Below are 17,693 nucleotides of genomic sequence, written 5' to 3' on the forward strand. Positions count from 1 at the left end.
CACTGAATAAACAATGGACTGCGAGGTCAGTTTCTTGATCATTAATATGCAAATTGTCATGACCATTGATTAGTTGCCTTGAGTACCAATCACAGACTTTGGGAATGTCTACAATCACAGCATTGTAAGATGGCGAAAGATGTACCCTTATTCCCCCTCCTCGATTCAGAGATGATCTTTGCCTTTTCACGTAAATGCCCTCCTCGACTCCCCATTCAAACCAGCGTTCCTTCCTAAATCCCCCGTTTGAGGATTTGAAACATTAAAATGTGACAAACGTACAAGAAAAAAAAAAAGAAAATCAGGTAGGTGACAAATATGTTTTCACACTACTGTAGTTTTAAACACTACACAAAAATTACTCTACAATCTAAAACTAAAGACATTTTCTGTATATCAGTATTTTATTTTTGTCCTTATTATATTTTATTTATGATGTTTTACATAGTCTTAGATTAGCCTCTTGTTTTTGTGACAATTACTTATTATTTGACATGAAAACATTGCTTATTTAAGTTGGAGTCTTTTTGTGGTTAAACATGGTGTTTTACTGCATTGATGAACAGTTGAGGGAGCTAAAAATATTTGGAGAAATGTGCCAAGCCAGTTAAGAAAAACTAATCATCTCTTGACCCTTAAGATTTATCTTGTAAACCTTTCAGACAGGAATGGCCTCTCACTTTAGTGTAAGTAGGCTTTTCACTTCATCACGAGTTCTTCTGTCGTCTATCAGAGAAGCAGCCTTTTTACCACAGGCCTAATCAGTTAATGATAACTATGTCCATCCTCTGACGCTTATCTTTATCAAGGGTTTCAGAAACCTATAGCAGCTACCATTGGGCGAGAGGCCAGTCTAAGGCAGATGATGACTACATCATAAACAAAATAAACTCCAGTTTACTTGTTGTGTAAAGCAACTCCAAAGATGACACAACAACTGTCATTTCAAATAATTTTTAAATCTTTCCTTCAAAAACTATGATAACTGAGATACTCTTTGCACAATTTCATCACACAATGTTGCTGGAAACCTATTTTTAACATTTCTTCAAATCAACATAAATTAACCCTTTAGAGCCGATCGATCAGAATTATCCAACTAATGATATTTGAGGAGGATCCATGGGAGTTTGCCCAACCAGTCTACATGTGTTTTGTGGACCTGGAGAAGGCATTCGACTATGTCCCTCAGAGTGTCCTGTGGGAGGTGCTTCGGGAGTATGGGGTGTCTGGCCCATTGCTACGGGCCATTCAATCTTTATACTGTAGAACTGTTGCAAGAGCTTGGTGCACATAGCCAGGAATAAGTCAGACTTGTTTCCGGTGGATGAGGGACTCCACGAGGGCTGCCCTTTGTCACCGATTCTGTTCGGAATTTTTATGGACAGAATTTCTAGTCGTAGCCAAGTGATGGAAGACTTTCACTTGGATGGTCTCAGCACCTCATCTCTGCTTTTCGCAGATGATGTGGTTCTGTTGGCTTCATCAAGTGATGGCCTCCAGCTCACACTGGAACAGTTTGCAGCTGACTGTGAAGTGGTGGGAATAAGAAGCAGCACCTCCAAATCTGAGGCCATGGTCCTCAGCTGGAAAAGGGTGGAGTGCCCACTCCAGATCAGGGACAAGTTCTTGGCCCAAGTGGAGGAATTTAAGTATCTTGTTTGCGAGTGATAGGAGAGGGGAGCGGGAGACTGACAGACGGATTGGTGCTGCGGCTGCAGTGATGCAGAAGCTGTACCAATCCATCTTGGTGAAGAGAGAGCTGAGTGTATTGGAGTTAGTCTTTCTCCTCTGCTTCCTTAAAGAAAGAGAAACGGTCTTTTAAAAGATTAAATTCATTTCAGCACTTGAAGTTTCAGCATGCTAGACCTCAATGTGAACCAGAGGTCTGCTTCACAAAAATGATGAGCCTGTAAGCAGGTATTACAATTTTATACCACAACAAAAACAAGTGTTATTATGACTACTTCTTCTGGGAAACAACGTGTCCGGTTCTGCTGTCTCCCGAGTGGATCTTCTCCCCCACTCTATCCACATCTGACCTTGTCTGCATCTGCTCCTTTTCCTAGAAACAAAATAGAGAAAGAAAAACACCTCGCTCTCTAGCCTTGCTGTATTAATATTAGCTGGCAATTCACTGCCTATTGATTCTTATTATTATCTAAGTCCGGACATTCTGTTCAGACTCGCTTGGCCCAGAATTTTTGCATGTTTGCAAATCCCTCTACAGCTCATTATGTCAGTCTCAATAATTCAATTCAAGCTTAGCACTGAATTGATGCTTTTGACCCTGTAGAATATTTAGCTGATTTAGAGTTTAGAAATGTGTTATCATAGAATGTAGAACTGTTGTAGAGACACTGACACTGCCCTCAATATAGTAAAGGCTGATTGTGTCGTGAACTTAGGAGTAGATTGTACCCCTCCCCCACTTGAGCTGTGACAGTAAAACAGAGAAGAGTTAATGCTGAGTGGAAATTCCCCAGAGGATGTATGGGGGGGGGGGGGGGGGGGGGGGGGTCTCAACATTGTAACTGGATACCTGTGGTCTGGAAGTGAGAGGGGTTTTATGACTTCTAGGGAGTTACCTACACCCACAGTGTTTTAACTGTCACGCACAATCACTCATGTGCACACAGTCACACACGAGCACTCACATAGACACTAGGGAACGCGCACATGTAGGCATTCATGTGCTCGTGCACATAGACAGACACAGAGTTTGCGGCCCACCGTGGGGGGGGTTTATGATGGGGTCGCTTCTATAAAACTGTGTTTCACAGACAAAGGAGTGAAGATTTTGGAGAGGGACACCGGCCTCGTCTTCCCTTCTAGAAGTGCATGCTTAAATGAAGATGAATAAAGATTTTGTGAAAATGACTACTGAGTCCGGTGCCATCTCTGGATGCTCGAGGAATAAAAAGAACCGGGGTAAAACTGATTTCCCAACAACCCTCATTACACAGAGTGCCAACTAATTAATGAGCAGAATTGCAATGTGTACATAACAATCACCATGACAACTTTATTTAATAATTTTATTCCTAAGTGTAAAAGCGAAGTTCTCAATTTCTCTCAAACGGTCGATCCATGTCGCTACCCTCACCTATGGTCACAAGCTGTGGCTTATGACTGAAGAACAAAACTGTGGATACCAGAGGCGGAAATAAGCTTCTTCCAAAGGGTGGCTGGCCTCTCCCTTCCAGGAGGGGCTCAGAGTGGAGCCGCTGCTCCTTCACCTCGAAAGGAGCCAGATGATGTGGTTCGGGCATCTTACAAGGATGTGTGCAAGTCTGGGTGAGGTGTGTTCTGGGCATGTCCCACCAGGAGGAGGCCCCGGGACAGATCCAGGACACGCTGGAGAGATTGTATCTCTTGGCTAGCCTGGGTACGCCTTGGTCTTACCACAGACAAGCTGGAGGAGGTGGCTGGGGAGAGGGAGGTCTGGTCTTCTCTGCTTGGGCTGCTGACCCCACGACCCGGCCCCGCATAAGTGAAAAAAGATGGACGGACGGACGGATGGATGGATGATGCAGAGGGCAGCTAGATGATTCCTGACAGTGCATCACAGAATATCTTTGTGGAAGTGAAAACTGACTCAAAGCCTTCTTCTTGAAAGATGTTAGGTGTAAATGCATATATGTGGATGGTCGGCTGGTGTCTTTACCAAACTCATATGAGAGGTATTCTAGTTCCAGCACAGCTATGTCGCTGTCTGTCATGGCAAATGGCTGTTTTAACTACAGGAAACTAAAAACCTTTATTTATGTTGATGACAGTAGAAGAAATGAAAAACAAAATTTCTTGCACAATCTTAGAAAAATTACACATATTTAACTTTTTTAAAGCAGTTTGGAGCCATTTTGTTCAAATGTGTGCGAGATCTGTGGCTTACGTTTTCTTTTGGTGTGACAGTGTGGAGATAATGTAGTCAGCGCAATGTAGGATTATATCACTCATTACTATTACGTATTTTTTGCATATAGAGGAGACACGTACTGTAGATTATGCAATTATTTGTAAACAGCCACAAGCTTGCCTTTTTTAACTTTGTATTCACCATGTATTTATAATATATAGCAGTTGTGCCTCTTTTCGAAATGAAATTCATGTTATTGTGACATAAAAACATTTTTTGCATGCAGGCTAAAAATCCAGGCCAACTAGATGAATATGGTTTAGCTGCATCCTGACACAGATTACTATTACAGAGAAAATGGATCACAAAGCTTCATATTACCACATTTTATTGTGTAATGAATGATGAGACTTATTCTGTTTAATGTTGGAATGTGTGCAAGTCTGTTGAATATAATACAAATCGATTTGCTCAAGAATGTTTGTATCCTGCAACATAAAAATTATTATAATTAAAGTCTTATTGCTGTAAATATGCCTAGAAAAATCTGTTTGGTCTCCTTCTTCACTCTGGATTTGTGGTGGTATTCAGAGTAGATTAAAATATAGTCAATTTCATCAAAAAAAGGATGTGTAAATACAGTAAATTATTTTTAGAGATTTATGAAAAATAAACATGACCACTGTTAATATTTGGCTTTATTACCTTATCATGGGCCAGAATTAAATATCTAAGTAGGATCCTTGTTTGAAACCATGCTGAACGTATTTACTGGGTCATGAAACATCGGTAAAGCAAACAACAGAAAAGAAGCTCATGTCAAAAACTTATGGCTAAGTTATAGTTAGCTTAGTTTAGCTAGGTTATAATTTAACTGTATCATGAATTAAATTCCATGAAAATTTAAATAATTTCAGATTTTATTCTGGACATTGAAGAAAAAAGACAATCTGACATTTTAAATGAAATAAATCATCGTTTAAAAGACACACACAGCAATGTGGGAGAAAAACATCAATGCTGAATGCTACAAGTGCACAAATATGAAGTCAGCGTGGTGCTGCAGTGAACGCATCAGTTCACACAATATTTCAGAAATACTATTTCATTAAAATGTCTTATATTGTTTCTTGGTCTTGTAAATTTATTTTTCTTCAGTCATTTCTGAAACAAAGTCCACACTGAATGCCGGCTGTGCATCTGTGGTCGTGTGAAGCTACATTAATGTAACAGCATGCCAGAGTGTAAACACAGATATTTATCTTTTTTCCGTTTCATTAGGCATTTAAACCAAATACTAAAACACCCTGATACGACTCAGACTTGGAGTACTATACATTTTATAGTACACTCAGCATAAAGAACAAAACAATGCACGAACTGGTAATTAAAGCCCTTGAAGGAATAAATCATATACATTAAAATATTGTATTTTCAGAACAACTACATTATGTGACTGTCTGTGTGCAACTTACAGCTATAAGCACTTGATATTAAATATATGCATGCTAAAACATGACAGACAACAAAGGCAGAGTACTCAGGCACAGAAATGTTTTTACATGTTGTCAATTGAGCTTCTTGTGGCTTACATTTAACTACAGCTACTTATTCTTTTCTTCATCATAACAATCAGCTGTTTTTGTGTGTGAATACATTCATGTGAATTTCCAAAGCTAACTGAAGGACAATCATGTGGTTAGCAGCGCTGACTAAAGTTCAGTGGTACAAGGTTTGTATTAAAATACTAAATATTCAAGTTCACAGGTCGGGGCATGTTGTGTCATGAATTAGCCCAGCGAGTGTTGCTTCTTCAGGTTCTCCGAGCGCTTCACCCTCTCCTCTGGGGTCTTTCTGTACCAGCTCCTAAGAGAAAAAAGTCACTGTGGTGACTTTAAATACGTCAAAAGCAGGGTGTGTCTGAAGACTGCTGTTTTCATGAATATGCGATTCAGGCAATTTTTACAATCTGTACCAGTACAGACTCACCCCTGACGGTTAAGCTGTCCTGGGACAGAGGCATTTTGTCCTTGGCTTGGCTTCAAGACTCTAGGAAAGGAATAATGAATTTATCTAAACAACGTCTGGGGACAAAAATCTAGAAATTACATCGAGGGAAACACAAAATGAATTAAAAAGTAATAAAATCCCACAGCTGTGTCTCACACCTGTTGGTAGTGGGGCTTTTTGGCTTCTGCTGCATCTTCCTAGTCTGTGCTGGAGATTCACCAACCCTAAAGAAGCACCAGATACACCACTGATCACTGGATCTCAACAGCATGAACGTAAAACACGTGTTTTCATTTCTTGTCTTACTTCTTTTTCCTGTCCAGAGACCTCTGTGTGGCAGCAGAAAGAGCCACTCTCTCTTTGGGGCACTTGGCTTTCTCCTGTTGGAGTGAATGTAGTTTATAGTTTATTAAAAAAAAACAACTCAGAATACTGAAAAAGTCAAAGACAGTCAGAAACCAATTTCTTACAATTGCTTTTGTGAGAAGGTGCTATATTACAAACAATGCATTAATAACAACAAGATAAGCCACGAGTGTCTGGATGAACCTTTCCAGACACAGAATGCATGGCTTCATAAAACTTTCTCCAGTGTTTGAACAAACTAAAGCTTAGTTTATAGGCTCTAGAAGGACAGAGGGATATTTTCAGTGACAATAACGATCACCTTCTCTTGATTAAATCTGGATACTTGATTATTTACTTGACTGTGTTCATGTTACCATGTCTCGTAGCTTCCTCTCCACACGGAGCTCTCTGTCCTGCTGCAGTAATGCTAAGCGATCCTCCAAAGGCATTTCATAGAAGATGTCATGGATGTCATACAGGGCTGCACGTAACTGAGGGAACAACAAACAAGGAGAAACATGAATAAAGATGGCCCTCTGCTGGCTATAGAGGTTTAGTACACAGTCATACCTGGGCTCTAACTCTCTCCTGCAGGGCGAGATCTTGTGCTGTGTAGGCGCTTCTCTTCTGTAGAGCTTCAGTTTGAAATGAACGGATGAACTCCTGCGTATCCTTAAGGCACACATATAAATACAGAGAGAGTGTGCACAGTTAGACACACTCAGTCACTAACGTCATAATCTAAAATGAAACTTCCTTACACTCCTGTAACTCTTTTATTGTGTATGAAGGTATGAAATGGAACTCACCATGATGGTTTGGCGGAGGTGTTTGACTTTCTCCGTTTTAAGCAGTCTGCGTGTGAGGAAGCCGCGAGTGATAGCACCAATTCTGCAAAATGCTTTCTGCTGATCAGCTGTCAGAACCTGGGAGAAAGTAATGAAGAACATGGAGAAAATGTGAGATATTAAGATAAATGATATCAGTCTTCACATACATACCCGTTTTCTGATTTAATGGACAAAAAATAGACTCAATTACAATAAAAGGTTGCTGCAAGACTGCATACCAAGAAGACTTTTAGCTTCTATTTGGTATTTGCTTTGAAGACTTACAACAGTTCAGAGCGTTATGGATGTAACAGAGTAAAAGAAACAATGGTACTTACAATATAAATCAGATTTATATACACTTATTATATACACTTTACAGTATATATACTACATGTACTTAAAGGTGTAATGAGCTCAGCCAGTGTGCTGAAGTTTGGATTTGGCTGCAAATGCTATTCCTGTTTTGCAGTGTTTACACACCAGACTTTGCCTGGCCCGAGGTTTGTTAGCCCCCCACGTGGAACCCCACAGATAAAGAGGAGGCTGAAGACATGGAGAGGATGCACTAGAAGGGACAGGACTGGGCAAACCTGGAGAAAGAAACAGTAGATATTTTAAAGACGCAGCTGAAACGAGCAGCATATCTCATCAACAAACACTAGCATTTTATTTTTTATTGATATTATAGGACACAGAATTTAGAAAGCAAATAACAGACAATAACAATGACCGAAAACATTAAAAAGTAATCACTGTTGTTCTTCAGCGAGTAGTCAGTGTATCTGATCTGTTTCTCTACTCCCTGACTTCATAAGTTGATATCACCTCTAAGCTATTGTGTGTGAAATGCTGTTTGTATGAAAAACAAAAGCTCTAACAACAAAATGCACTTCCAGTTTAGTGAGGAAAACACCATCCTTATATTAATAAAAACATTATGTCTCTTACTGTCTTGTATATAATTAAGGGACAGTTCTGGTTCATTTAAAAGGTCATTTCACCACCCTTTTTCTGGTAGCCTATGATAGTAACTGTTAGGTTGAGGGACACATGACGCTGTAAACAATTCAGCCAGAAACTTGGCCTGATCACTTCCAATGATGTTAACCTATAATTTTCTTCCGACCGCTGCATGTGGAAAATTGATCCAGGTCTGCTTTTCACCTAAAAGTGACAAAACTAAGACATTTTCATTATTCTCATTACTGCCTAAACAACACACATCTCTCTCTCTGTTTTTTAAACTCTCCTTTCTTAAAAACAGAAAATGAGATTGTAGTTGTTCTTGGCTGAGAAACACAAAACTGTTTTCCTATTATTATTTTTCATCAACAATGTAAATTTTGTTTCTTTTTTTCTTTTTTTTCCCCACTACGATAGCTGGTGACCTGCAGAATCACCTCTCATAGTTGGAGCGACGTCAGGCACATTCACACTCACTTTTTTCCTCTGCATAAATAACTCACATGGCCAATGGTATGCGCCATGGTGATCCATAAGTATGATCACAAGTTTATTTAGTTATTTTTCAACCCAACAAAACAAATAAGCAAAAACATGATGCTGATGCTATGAACGCTCTACACACATGAATCTAGATGCAAGAAAACTGCTGCGCATCTGAGGTGTGAGGAAGAAACTGAACTCTCAGATAGCTGCATGCTCGAGTTATCATAGCTCTGTTTGCCTCCCTCTGATGCGTTCTCAGCCAGCTCCTGCTCTGATCATGTGTAGCCTGCTCATCAGCTCAGAAGTGACCGCAACGCAACCTCACACAGTGGTTGCGTGCTTTGCTGCACACAGTGGCAAAGACTTGCACAGTGACTTTCATATTTAATTCAGCTTCTCCATCTTGTAATTTTAGCTGTTGCATACAGGGTTCAGCATATTAATTGTTTGTATAGATGTGCTCTATATCTCAACAATGGCTCATTTTAGGATGACAGTTTTTCAAACATGTCAAGTGCCTCTATGCACTTCATCAGTTTAAATATTCTCCTAATTTACTTCATCTAATATGTCAATGTACTGAATTTGAGCTAACCTTAGCTTAATGCAGATAACTTTTAACAATTATAATCTAAACATTTTGTTTCAGCAAGGGGTGGGTAAAAATGAACCATGACATTCATGTGTCTTTTGTAAACACTTTTTACAATCCTGAGCACAGAAGTTTATTAAAACGATACCTATACTGTGTCCAGGTGATCGTTCTGATGGTGTGTGGACAGGACTTAGTCCCGGGCACGAGGGGCTCATGATAGGATGGCAGTCGTTCACAGACCTACGATTCCAGCCACAAGCATCTGCACTTAGAGGACGTACAGACCCCTGCTCCTTCAGCCTTCTCTCTGTCTCCTCAAGCTCCTAAACACACCGCACACAACATTATTTGTATTTCACTAATGCTCTGCTCATAATCTTTTTAAAAAGGCATATAAAACTCAGATGTACACACACACACACACACACACACACACAAAGAAAGCAAAATAAAATAAAGAAAATAAAGTTTGGCATTGTAGTTAAACATTAGGTTTTGGTGTAGCTTTTCATGGTCATTTAAAAAAAGAACACTTTTTTTCTGATCTACTTCTATATAAAATGGTCATGTTAAATTCCATGTGCTGACCAGGTGGAGGCGCTGTTGCTCTTTCTCCTGCTCAGCGAGGAGCAGAGACATCTGCAAAGCATGCTCCTTCTCAAGACGTCTTTGCATGTCCTCCAGAGCCTGCGCTCGCCACTGGGTCTCATCTGTTAATAAGCACAAATGCATACAAATAAATCAGTTGTCTTTTACCATGTCAAAGTTTTACTCACTTAACATAAAATATATAAATGTGGGAATCAGAAATCTCAGTGGGAGTTACACAGTTGTAAACATAAAAAAAATAAATAGCTTACATCAAAGGCACTCACCTGTCTTGCGGGCCTGTGCTTCAGCTGCATGTCTGAGGACAGTCGGTGTTTTCCTGCCATTGTTTGGCCCCGGAGATTCGTCTGCAGGAGTCACACAGGGCCTCAGCAGAGGCAGTGAAGGACTCTCTACATCATACGACTGGTTTAAAGGGGCTGCAGGTGTGCGCCGACTGGGAGCAAACAGTGTAACTCCTGCCATGAAGCGAGGGAGGCGTTCCTGGCTGCGGTCTATGCGCTCCGCTCCAGAATGGTAGGTATGCAGCTGGCTGTCCATAGTGTGGCAGCGCCGGCGAAAACCTGCAGCCAGGTGATCACCCATTGAGCTGGGCACCGAGGCACTGACAGGGTTACAGTTCTCCTTCACTGGACTGGTTCCACAGTGGCTGGATCGACGAATGCCACTCTGGCTGACGCCCTCTATTCCCACTGAGCTCCAGTGAGATGGAGACATTGAAGCATCTCCCCAGTCTGCCACACCAATGGCTTCCTCTGACCGTCCTGGGCTTCGAGCGATAAGGTCTGCTGGGCCGATGGGAAATGAAAAATGGATGTTGCCTGTGGAAACTGGGCGTGGTTTGCGTCTCTGTGGACGAGGACTTATGCTGGTCTCTGGATTGGGGAGACAAGAAAATGGTTCTGGTAGACTAGGTGAGAGGCAGATGGACTTTTGAGGACTAGGGTCACGCAGCACTTGATGCTGGATTTGAGGCGGGCCGACAGGGCTGTGGTGCAGACTGAATCCAAACTGAATGCCTGTGTCCGTCACAGGGCTGCAGCTCTTCTCTTCACTGACAGAGTCAGTCTCAGGTGGGGGAGACTGGGTCATTGCGCGGACAGCTTTTGATCCCTGCTGACTCTGCTCTTTCTTCACATACTCCCTTGATCTCTTAAGAAGGCTGTCCAAACTAATGTCCTCTTCCTCATCCTCTTCTTCCTCCTCCTCACTCTTCTCTTGGGCATCCACCTTCACTTCCTCCACTGCCTTATAATCATTAAGCACAGGAATCTCAGAGCATGGAGCAGCACGATGACTATTTGTCTGAACCCCAAATGCAGCATCTTTGGGGAGCCCAGGCGAGTCAGTGACCAGAGTGTAGCCGTTGACTGTTGCAGATTTAGAAACTGGCAACTTGTCAACCTCTTCATCTGGCACCTGTGAAACATAAAAAGCAGTATTTCACCAAAGAATTTCATTAAAACGCATGTAAGCTCAGCATACAGGCAAATCAAGTGATAATTACGGTCTGTAAATAATTAGCTTATTTGTTGATGTTAGTTTTTTAATGAAAATGTGATTACATGCTTGAGTTTTGGTTGTTCCATTGTGAACGATAACAGACAAAATCTTTAGATCACATTTGTTCAAAGACTGGGAATTACGAAAGTAGAGCAAATCTGACACTGAGTAAATGAACAATACTGCTTTGAATCTTGAGCTGTTATGAAAACACGTCATCAGGTAAAAAATAGCACGGCACACTGGGGAAAATGTTAGGCCAGATAACCTGTATTCAACTCTGAGTATGTCACCAGAGACAACAGGACAGACTGTAATTCACTTTATGTGCTCCATTATGGGACTGGCACACAAACCTATTTAATATATACAGTGGGGCAAAAAAGTATTTAGTCAGCCACCGATTGTGCAAGTTCCCCCACCTAAAACGATGACAGAGGTCAGTAATTTGCACCAGAGGTACACTTCAACTGTGAGAGACAGAATGTGAAAAAAAAATCCATGAATCCACATGGTAGGATTTGTAAAGAATTTATTGGTAAATCAGGGTGGAAAATAAGTATTTGGTCAATAACAAAAATACAACTCAATACTTTGTAACATAACCTTTGTTGGCAATAACAGAGGTCAAACGTTTACTATAGGTCTTTACCAGGTTTGCACACACAGTAGCTGGTATTTTGGCCCATTCCTCCATGCAGATCTTCTCGAGAGCAGTGATGTTTTGGGGCTGTCGCCGAGCAACACGGACTTTCAACTCCCGTCACAGATTTTCTATGGGGTTGAGGTCTGGAGACTGGCTAGGCCACTCCAGGACTTTCAAATGCTTCTTACGGAGCCACTCCTTTGTTGCCCGGGCGGTGTGTTTTGGATCATTGTCATGTTGGAAGACCCAGCCTCGTTTCATCTTCAAAGTTCTCACTGATGGAAGGAGGTTTTGGCCCAAAATCTCACGATACATGGCCCCATTCATTCTGTCCTTAACACGGATCAGTCGTCCTGTCCCCTTGGCAGAAAAACAGCCCCATAGCATGATGTTTCCACCCCCATGCTTCACAGTAGGTATGGTGTTCTTGGGATGCAACTCAGTATTCTTCTTCCTCCAAACACGACGAGTTGAGTTTATACCAAAAAGGTCTACTTTGGTTTCATCTGACCACATGACATTCTCCCAATCCTCTGCTGTATCATCCATGTGCTCTCTGGCAAACTTCAGACGGGCCTGGACATGCACTGGCTTCAGCAGCGGAACACGTCTGGCACTGCGGGATTTGATTCCCTGCCGTTGTAGTGTGTTACTGATGGTGACCTTTGTTACTTTGGTCCCAGCTCTCTGCAGGTCATTCACCAGGTCCCCCCGTGTGGTTCTGGGATCTTTGCTCACCGTTCTCATGATCATTTTGACCCCACGGGATGAGATCTTGCGTGGAGCCCCAGATCGAGGGAGATTATCAGTGGTCTTGTATGTCTTCCATTTTCTGATGATTGCTCCCACAGTTGATTTTTTCACACCAAGCTGCTTGCCTATTGTAGATTCACTCTTCCCAGTCTGGTGCAGGTCTACAATACTTTTCCTGGTGTCCTTCGAAAGCTCTTTGGTCTTGGCCATGGTGGAGTTTGGAGTCTGACTGTTTGAGGCTGTGGACAGGTGTCTTTTATACAGATGATGAGTTCAAACAGGTGCCATTCGTACAGGTAACGAGTGGGGGACAGAAAAGCTTCTTACAGAAGACGTTACAGGTCTGTGAGAGCCAGAGATTTTCCTTGTTTGAGGTGACCAAATACTTATTTTCCACCCTAATTTACGAATAAATTCTTTACAAATCCTACCATGTGGATTCATGGATTTTTTTTTCACATTCTGTCTCTCACAGTTGAAGTGTACCTCTGGTGCAAATTACTGACCTCTGTCATCATTTTAAGTGGGGGAACTTGCACAATCGGTGGCTGACTAAATACTTTTTTGCCCCACTGTACTATAGGTCAAAAGCCCCAAAACTATTTACATTCAGTAAAAGCAGGACACGATGTCAGCATAATAATATTAGCACGAGAGTCCAGCACTTTTTCAGAGTGCCTACATAACATTATACAACCCCAATTCCATGAAAGTTGGAATGATGGTAAAAGATAAATACAACAGAATGCAATGATTTTCATATATGTCATTGCCAACAGAACATGGAAAACATATCAAATATATTTACTATTTAATCAAAAATATTAGCTAAATTTGAATTTGATAGCAGCACCACACCTAAAAACAAGGTGGGACATGGGACCACAACTAATAACATTAAAAGGTTTAGAGGAAGGTTTCCAGAAAAGCAGGTTGAAGTTCTTGTATGCAAAGAAGAAGCTTTATATGGACATGATCATTTAAAATAGACTGAGGCAAAGTGGAAAACAATTCTGTGGTCAGACATATTGAAATTCTTCTTGGAAAACATGGACGCCACACCTGGACTAAAGAGGCAAGAGACCATCTGGCTTGTTATCAGCACTCAGTTCAAAAGCCTGCATCTCTGATGGTGTATGCAGTTCTTACAGCAACACACACTCCTATCTATGTATTTTGGGGGAAGGTCTTGCATATTTCTTGCATATTTTAGCAAGACAATCATCATCATCATCATCATTTATTTATTTATATAGCACTTTAAAAACACACCTGGTAGACCAAAGTGCTGTACAATACTAATATGCACATAGTAATAAAACCAGACATAGCAATGAAAAAAATAAAAAGAATATCAGTTACCCACAGAGTTAAAAGCCAGGGAATAAAAATAGGTTTTTAATAAAGACTTAAAAACTGGCACTGATGTAGCCTGTCTAATATGGAGAGGAAGGTTATTCCAAAGCATGGGCGCAGCAACAGAGAACGCTCGGCCTCCTCTAAGTTTCAGCCGTGACTTTGGGACCGAAAGCAGCGACTGCTCAGCTGACCGAAGGGAACGAGTGGGGACGTGGGGCTTCAACAAGTCAGACAAATAAACAGGTGCCAGACCATTTAGAGATTTAAAAACCAATAAATGGACTTTAAAACGGATCCTGAATTCAATTGGAAGCCAGTGTAAAGAGGCCAAAATCGGAGTGATGTGATCAAATTTTCTTCTGCCAGTTAAAAATCGTGCCGCAGCATTTTGCACTAATTGCAGGTGTGACAAAGTGCCCTGCCCAACCCCTATTAAAAGAGAATTACAATAATCTAAACGTGAGGTAATAAAGGCATGAATAACACCTTCCAAGTCACGCTGGGAAAGAAAGGGCTTAACCTTTGATAAACGTCTGAGGTGATGAAATGCTGATTTTACCACCCCGTTTACATGGTCATCAAAGGTAAGTGCAGAATCAATTTTAACTCTGAGTTTTGTGATCGAACTCTTTAGTTGGGAAGTCAAAGCTGCAAGATCAACATCTGGAGTATGAGAAGAACGATTTGGGCCAAATAAAATTGCTTCTGTCTTCAGATCATTAAAATTTAAAATGTTTTTTGCCATCCATGCATTGACATCAGTAAGGCAGTCAAGCAGAGGTCGAGTTGGGAGACTATCAGAATGACTAAAAGGTAAGTAGAGCTGGCAGCCATCTGCGTATAGATGGAATGGCACTTTATGTTTCCGGAAAATATGACAATATGCATGCTGCGTATAATACAACATTACAGAGTGGTAAACATGGCCCTCTCACAGTTTTTGAGACTTGTTACTGCCATCAAAATCTAAATAATCTCCTTTTTTGCTTAAAATGGTAGAACTTCATTTACATTTGACAAAGTGTGGAATTGGGTTTGTACTCACAAAGCATGTTTTGATCTTATCCTAAATAGGCCTCTCACCCGACCAGATGACACCCAGACCTGTGACCATAGTGTGCAACTGACCTGAGCCTGATCCAGTATGCCCTGAATCCTGGCCAAAAGCTTGTTCCTCTGCTGGTTCTGTCTGTCCACTTCCAGTTGGACCGCCTTCTGTCTGTAGCCACACATCTCGTTCCACTGCTCTGCATTCAGCTGGAAAATGAAAATACATTCGGTTGCGGCTTTTGTTGTTTGTTTTTCAGCATTTAATTTTCAAAAATACGCATGTTTATTCAGCTGAAAGAGGCACAGTTTTTCACTTTGTACCTAAAAATGTTATTACAGATGAGAAATATACTGGAAGAATTCAGCCTTCTTCCAGTATATTTTGTGTATCTTCTTCTGGATGGAAGAGAGACTGATGCTGGACTCTTCCTGCAAACTTATTTAGTCAGCAATCACAAGCGAATAGATTTTTCTAACAAACATCAAACAGCCCTGATGTTCCACGTTCGCACTGTTTCCCTTTGCCAGCTGCTGACCTAACAGGCTGTTCCCACAGCAGAGGCTTTGGCTTGTCTTAGCAGTAAATGAAATGGATGCACGAGTAAGTTTACCTAAATGGAATGCATTTTACAGTTTTATGGCAAGCCAAAAAGTCTGCTGTGAGAAGCTCTGTTGTCATAAAGCAGTTCATATATTCATTCATCAGATTTGCTCACAAACAGATGTTTCATTCAGTTTAAACTGTGAACTCTCACATGCATCTACATCTTGTGTAATCCATTTAGCATGGGCTTCCAAGCCTGTCTATCTCTTCCTTACCAGAGGTGAAAGCGCAGCTCTTCCATAGAAGTGGATGACAGAGCGAGCCTTCAGGGAACATGATGGCTCGCATGTAGTCTTCTTGAATTTCCCCTCCTCCTGCAATAATGCCAGACTCCGCAGACAGAACTCCTCATAGCTTTCCATCTCTGGACACCCGCACATCCACACTCTGAGTAGGACACACACACCATGTAGCCTCGTGGCCGAGCTGTTAAATTCAATGGAGAGCGAGAGATTAAAAGGGAGGGTCCGTGTGAGGCTGCACTACACTGGGGTTTGACCGACGAGCCGAAACCATGTGGGTAAATGTGACAAATCACCTACAACAATAGCCAGTCTGTCTGTCCTCTGTGATTTTATCACACTCATCACATTCCTGCCATTCCTTTGCTTTCTGTCATACATTGCTGGTGCCTGTCTTCCATTTCCATGTTTTGTGGAAATGCAAAAGGGACTCGTGTGTCTGATCAATACTGTTTCTATTTCTGAAATGTCTGTCAGCAAATGACAGTAGTCTGCAGACTACTCACAGACAGGTAGGGCGTTTGCGTAAGCAGACAGCTCCTGTGTGGATTCAATTAAAACAATGTGCCTTTGAAATAAGCGTGAGTGTTACTGGCTCTATGCAGCATATCTAATCTATTGGATAGGTTTGAATTCAACCAGCAGGTCCTAATGATGCTGCTGCTGGTCTTCAGACGCCTAATTACACTAGCCAATCCACGCTTGTTCTTCCATCCGGCAGAGCAGAGGTGGGGATCGTTTTCTTTGTGTATCTGGTATTACAGAGAAAGCTTAACTTCGGCAGCTTTTATGTTAATATTTAAGCATTATCCAGTTTTGCTGTCTTTGGAAGCTAAAAAAGACGTCTTAGTGCAGATACCCTCTTCAGAATGACAGCGGATACCCGGCGCTTATTCTTACCTACTCAGTGGAGAAACACTAATATCGCCCTCCTGTCTTCCAGCAGGGACTGTCAGACACGGACAGATGTCGCAGGGAAACACAAACTGGAGGCTTTATCGGTGAGACTCACGTCTCTCTCCTCAATCTCGGTTCGATCGTCTTCATCACCATGCTCAACTCTTCCGGGCTCCAACAGCGCCTCCTAGCAACAGCACGCGGGCCACGTTCCAATCTGATCCCCCGAGCAAGTCAAAGGCTCTCGTTCCAATAAGCTCAATGCCACCTGCCCTCTTTTCCCCTTCATTTCTCAGTGAATGCAATAGAATTAGGCTATATCCTAGCAGGGCTACTTTATCACACGCTCTTTGTTTTACTATGTTGTTATCTGCTCATAGCCTCGAGTTAATAGTGCTCAAGAGGATAACGAGTTCTTGGCAAATGAGTCTACATAAATATCATTAATATGATCTGCTTGCAGCTATTCTCTACTGTGTTAAACAAATCTCAGTTTAAAATTTTATAATGTATGTAATTTATTTATTTATTGTTATGAGTGATTAGATGAATTATTTAATGTGCCAAGTATTAAAAAAAACTGGATGATCTTGGGGGAAAATAATGTAATTTATGTACCACTCTCCTTACTGTACATTGTGCAGCGTTTTGTAGTCTGAAACTTTATGAATTAATGAATTTATGTAATTTAAGTCCTATTTTAATCGTCCTCTTCTGCAAGACAACCACTAAATATGAAGTGACAAAACAGGTGCGCCTTCTAGTAATGTGTACAACAAATTTCTCACATTTTACAACCAATTATGCGCATATAAAGGGGGTGGGAGCAAAGAAGATGCTCTGTTGTGTGTATTACACAGAATACACTGTCCTCCAAACCACATAAAATGAAACATGTTTATCGATGTTACACATGCATTAAAAACTGTAAGACTG

The 17,693-nt window shown here is 41.3% G+C and overlaps 1 protein-coding gene across 1 annotated transcript; it reads right to left on the reverse strand.

Moving 5' to 3' along the window:
• Positions 1 to 4,664: 4,664 nt before the first annotated feature.
• Positions 4,665 to 17,073, reverse strand: ccp110 (centriolar coiled-coil protein 110). Its single transcript, XM_082531334.1, has 14 exons — positions 16,761 to 17,073; positions 15,834 to 16,044; positions 15,093 to 15,221; positions 9,970 to 11,122; positions 9,683 to 9,804; positions 9,240 to 9,417; positions 7,531 to 7,640; positions 7,027 to 7,143; positions 6,788 to 6,889; positions 6,592 to 6,708; positions 6,176 to 6,249; positions 6,028 to 6,093; positions 5,849 to 5,908; positions 4,665 to 5,725 (listed from the first exon to the last, which is right to left on the reverse strand). The coding sequence occupies exons 2-14, from the start codon at positions 15,996 to 15,998 to the stop codon at positions 5,650 to 5,652; spliced, it is 2,469 nt and encodes an 822-aa protein (XP_082387460.1). The 5' UTR covers positions 15,999 to 16,044; positions 16,761 to 17,073; the 3' UTR covers positions 4,665 to 5,649.
• Positions 17,074 to 17,693: the final 620 nt, after the last annotated feature.

This window comes from Aulonocara stuartgranti (assembly GCF_965226115.1).
Source record: "Aulonocara stuartgranti genome assembly, chromosome: 4".
NCBI classification, from domain to species: Eukaryota; Metazoa; Chordata; class Actinopteri; order Cichliformes; family Cichlidae; genus Aulonocara; species Aulonocara stuartgranti.

Coding starts and splice junctions, on each gene's coding strand:
- ccp110 (XM_082531334.1), bottom strand. CDS start 15,998: ATGTGCGGGTGTCCAGAGATGGAAAGCTATGAGGAGTTCTGTCTGCGG. Junction 7,144..7,530: donor CTCGGGCCAGGCAAAGTCTG/GTGTGTAAACAC, acceptor ACTTTCTCCCAG/GTTCTGACAGCTGATCAGCA. Junction 6,250..6,591: donor AGAGGAAGCTACGAGACATG/GTAACATGAACA, acceptor TCACTCCAACAG/GAGAAAGCCAAGTGCCCCAA.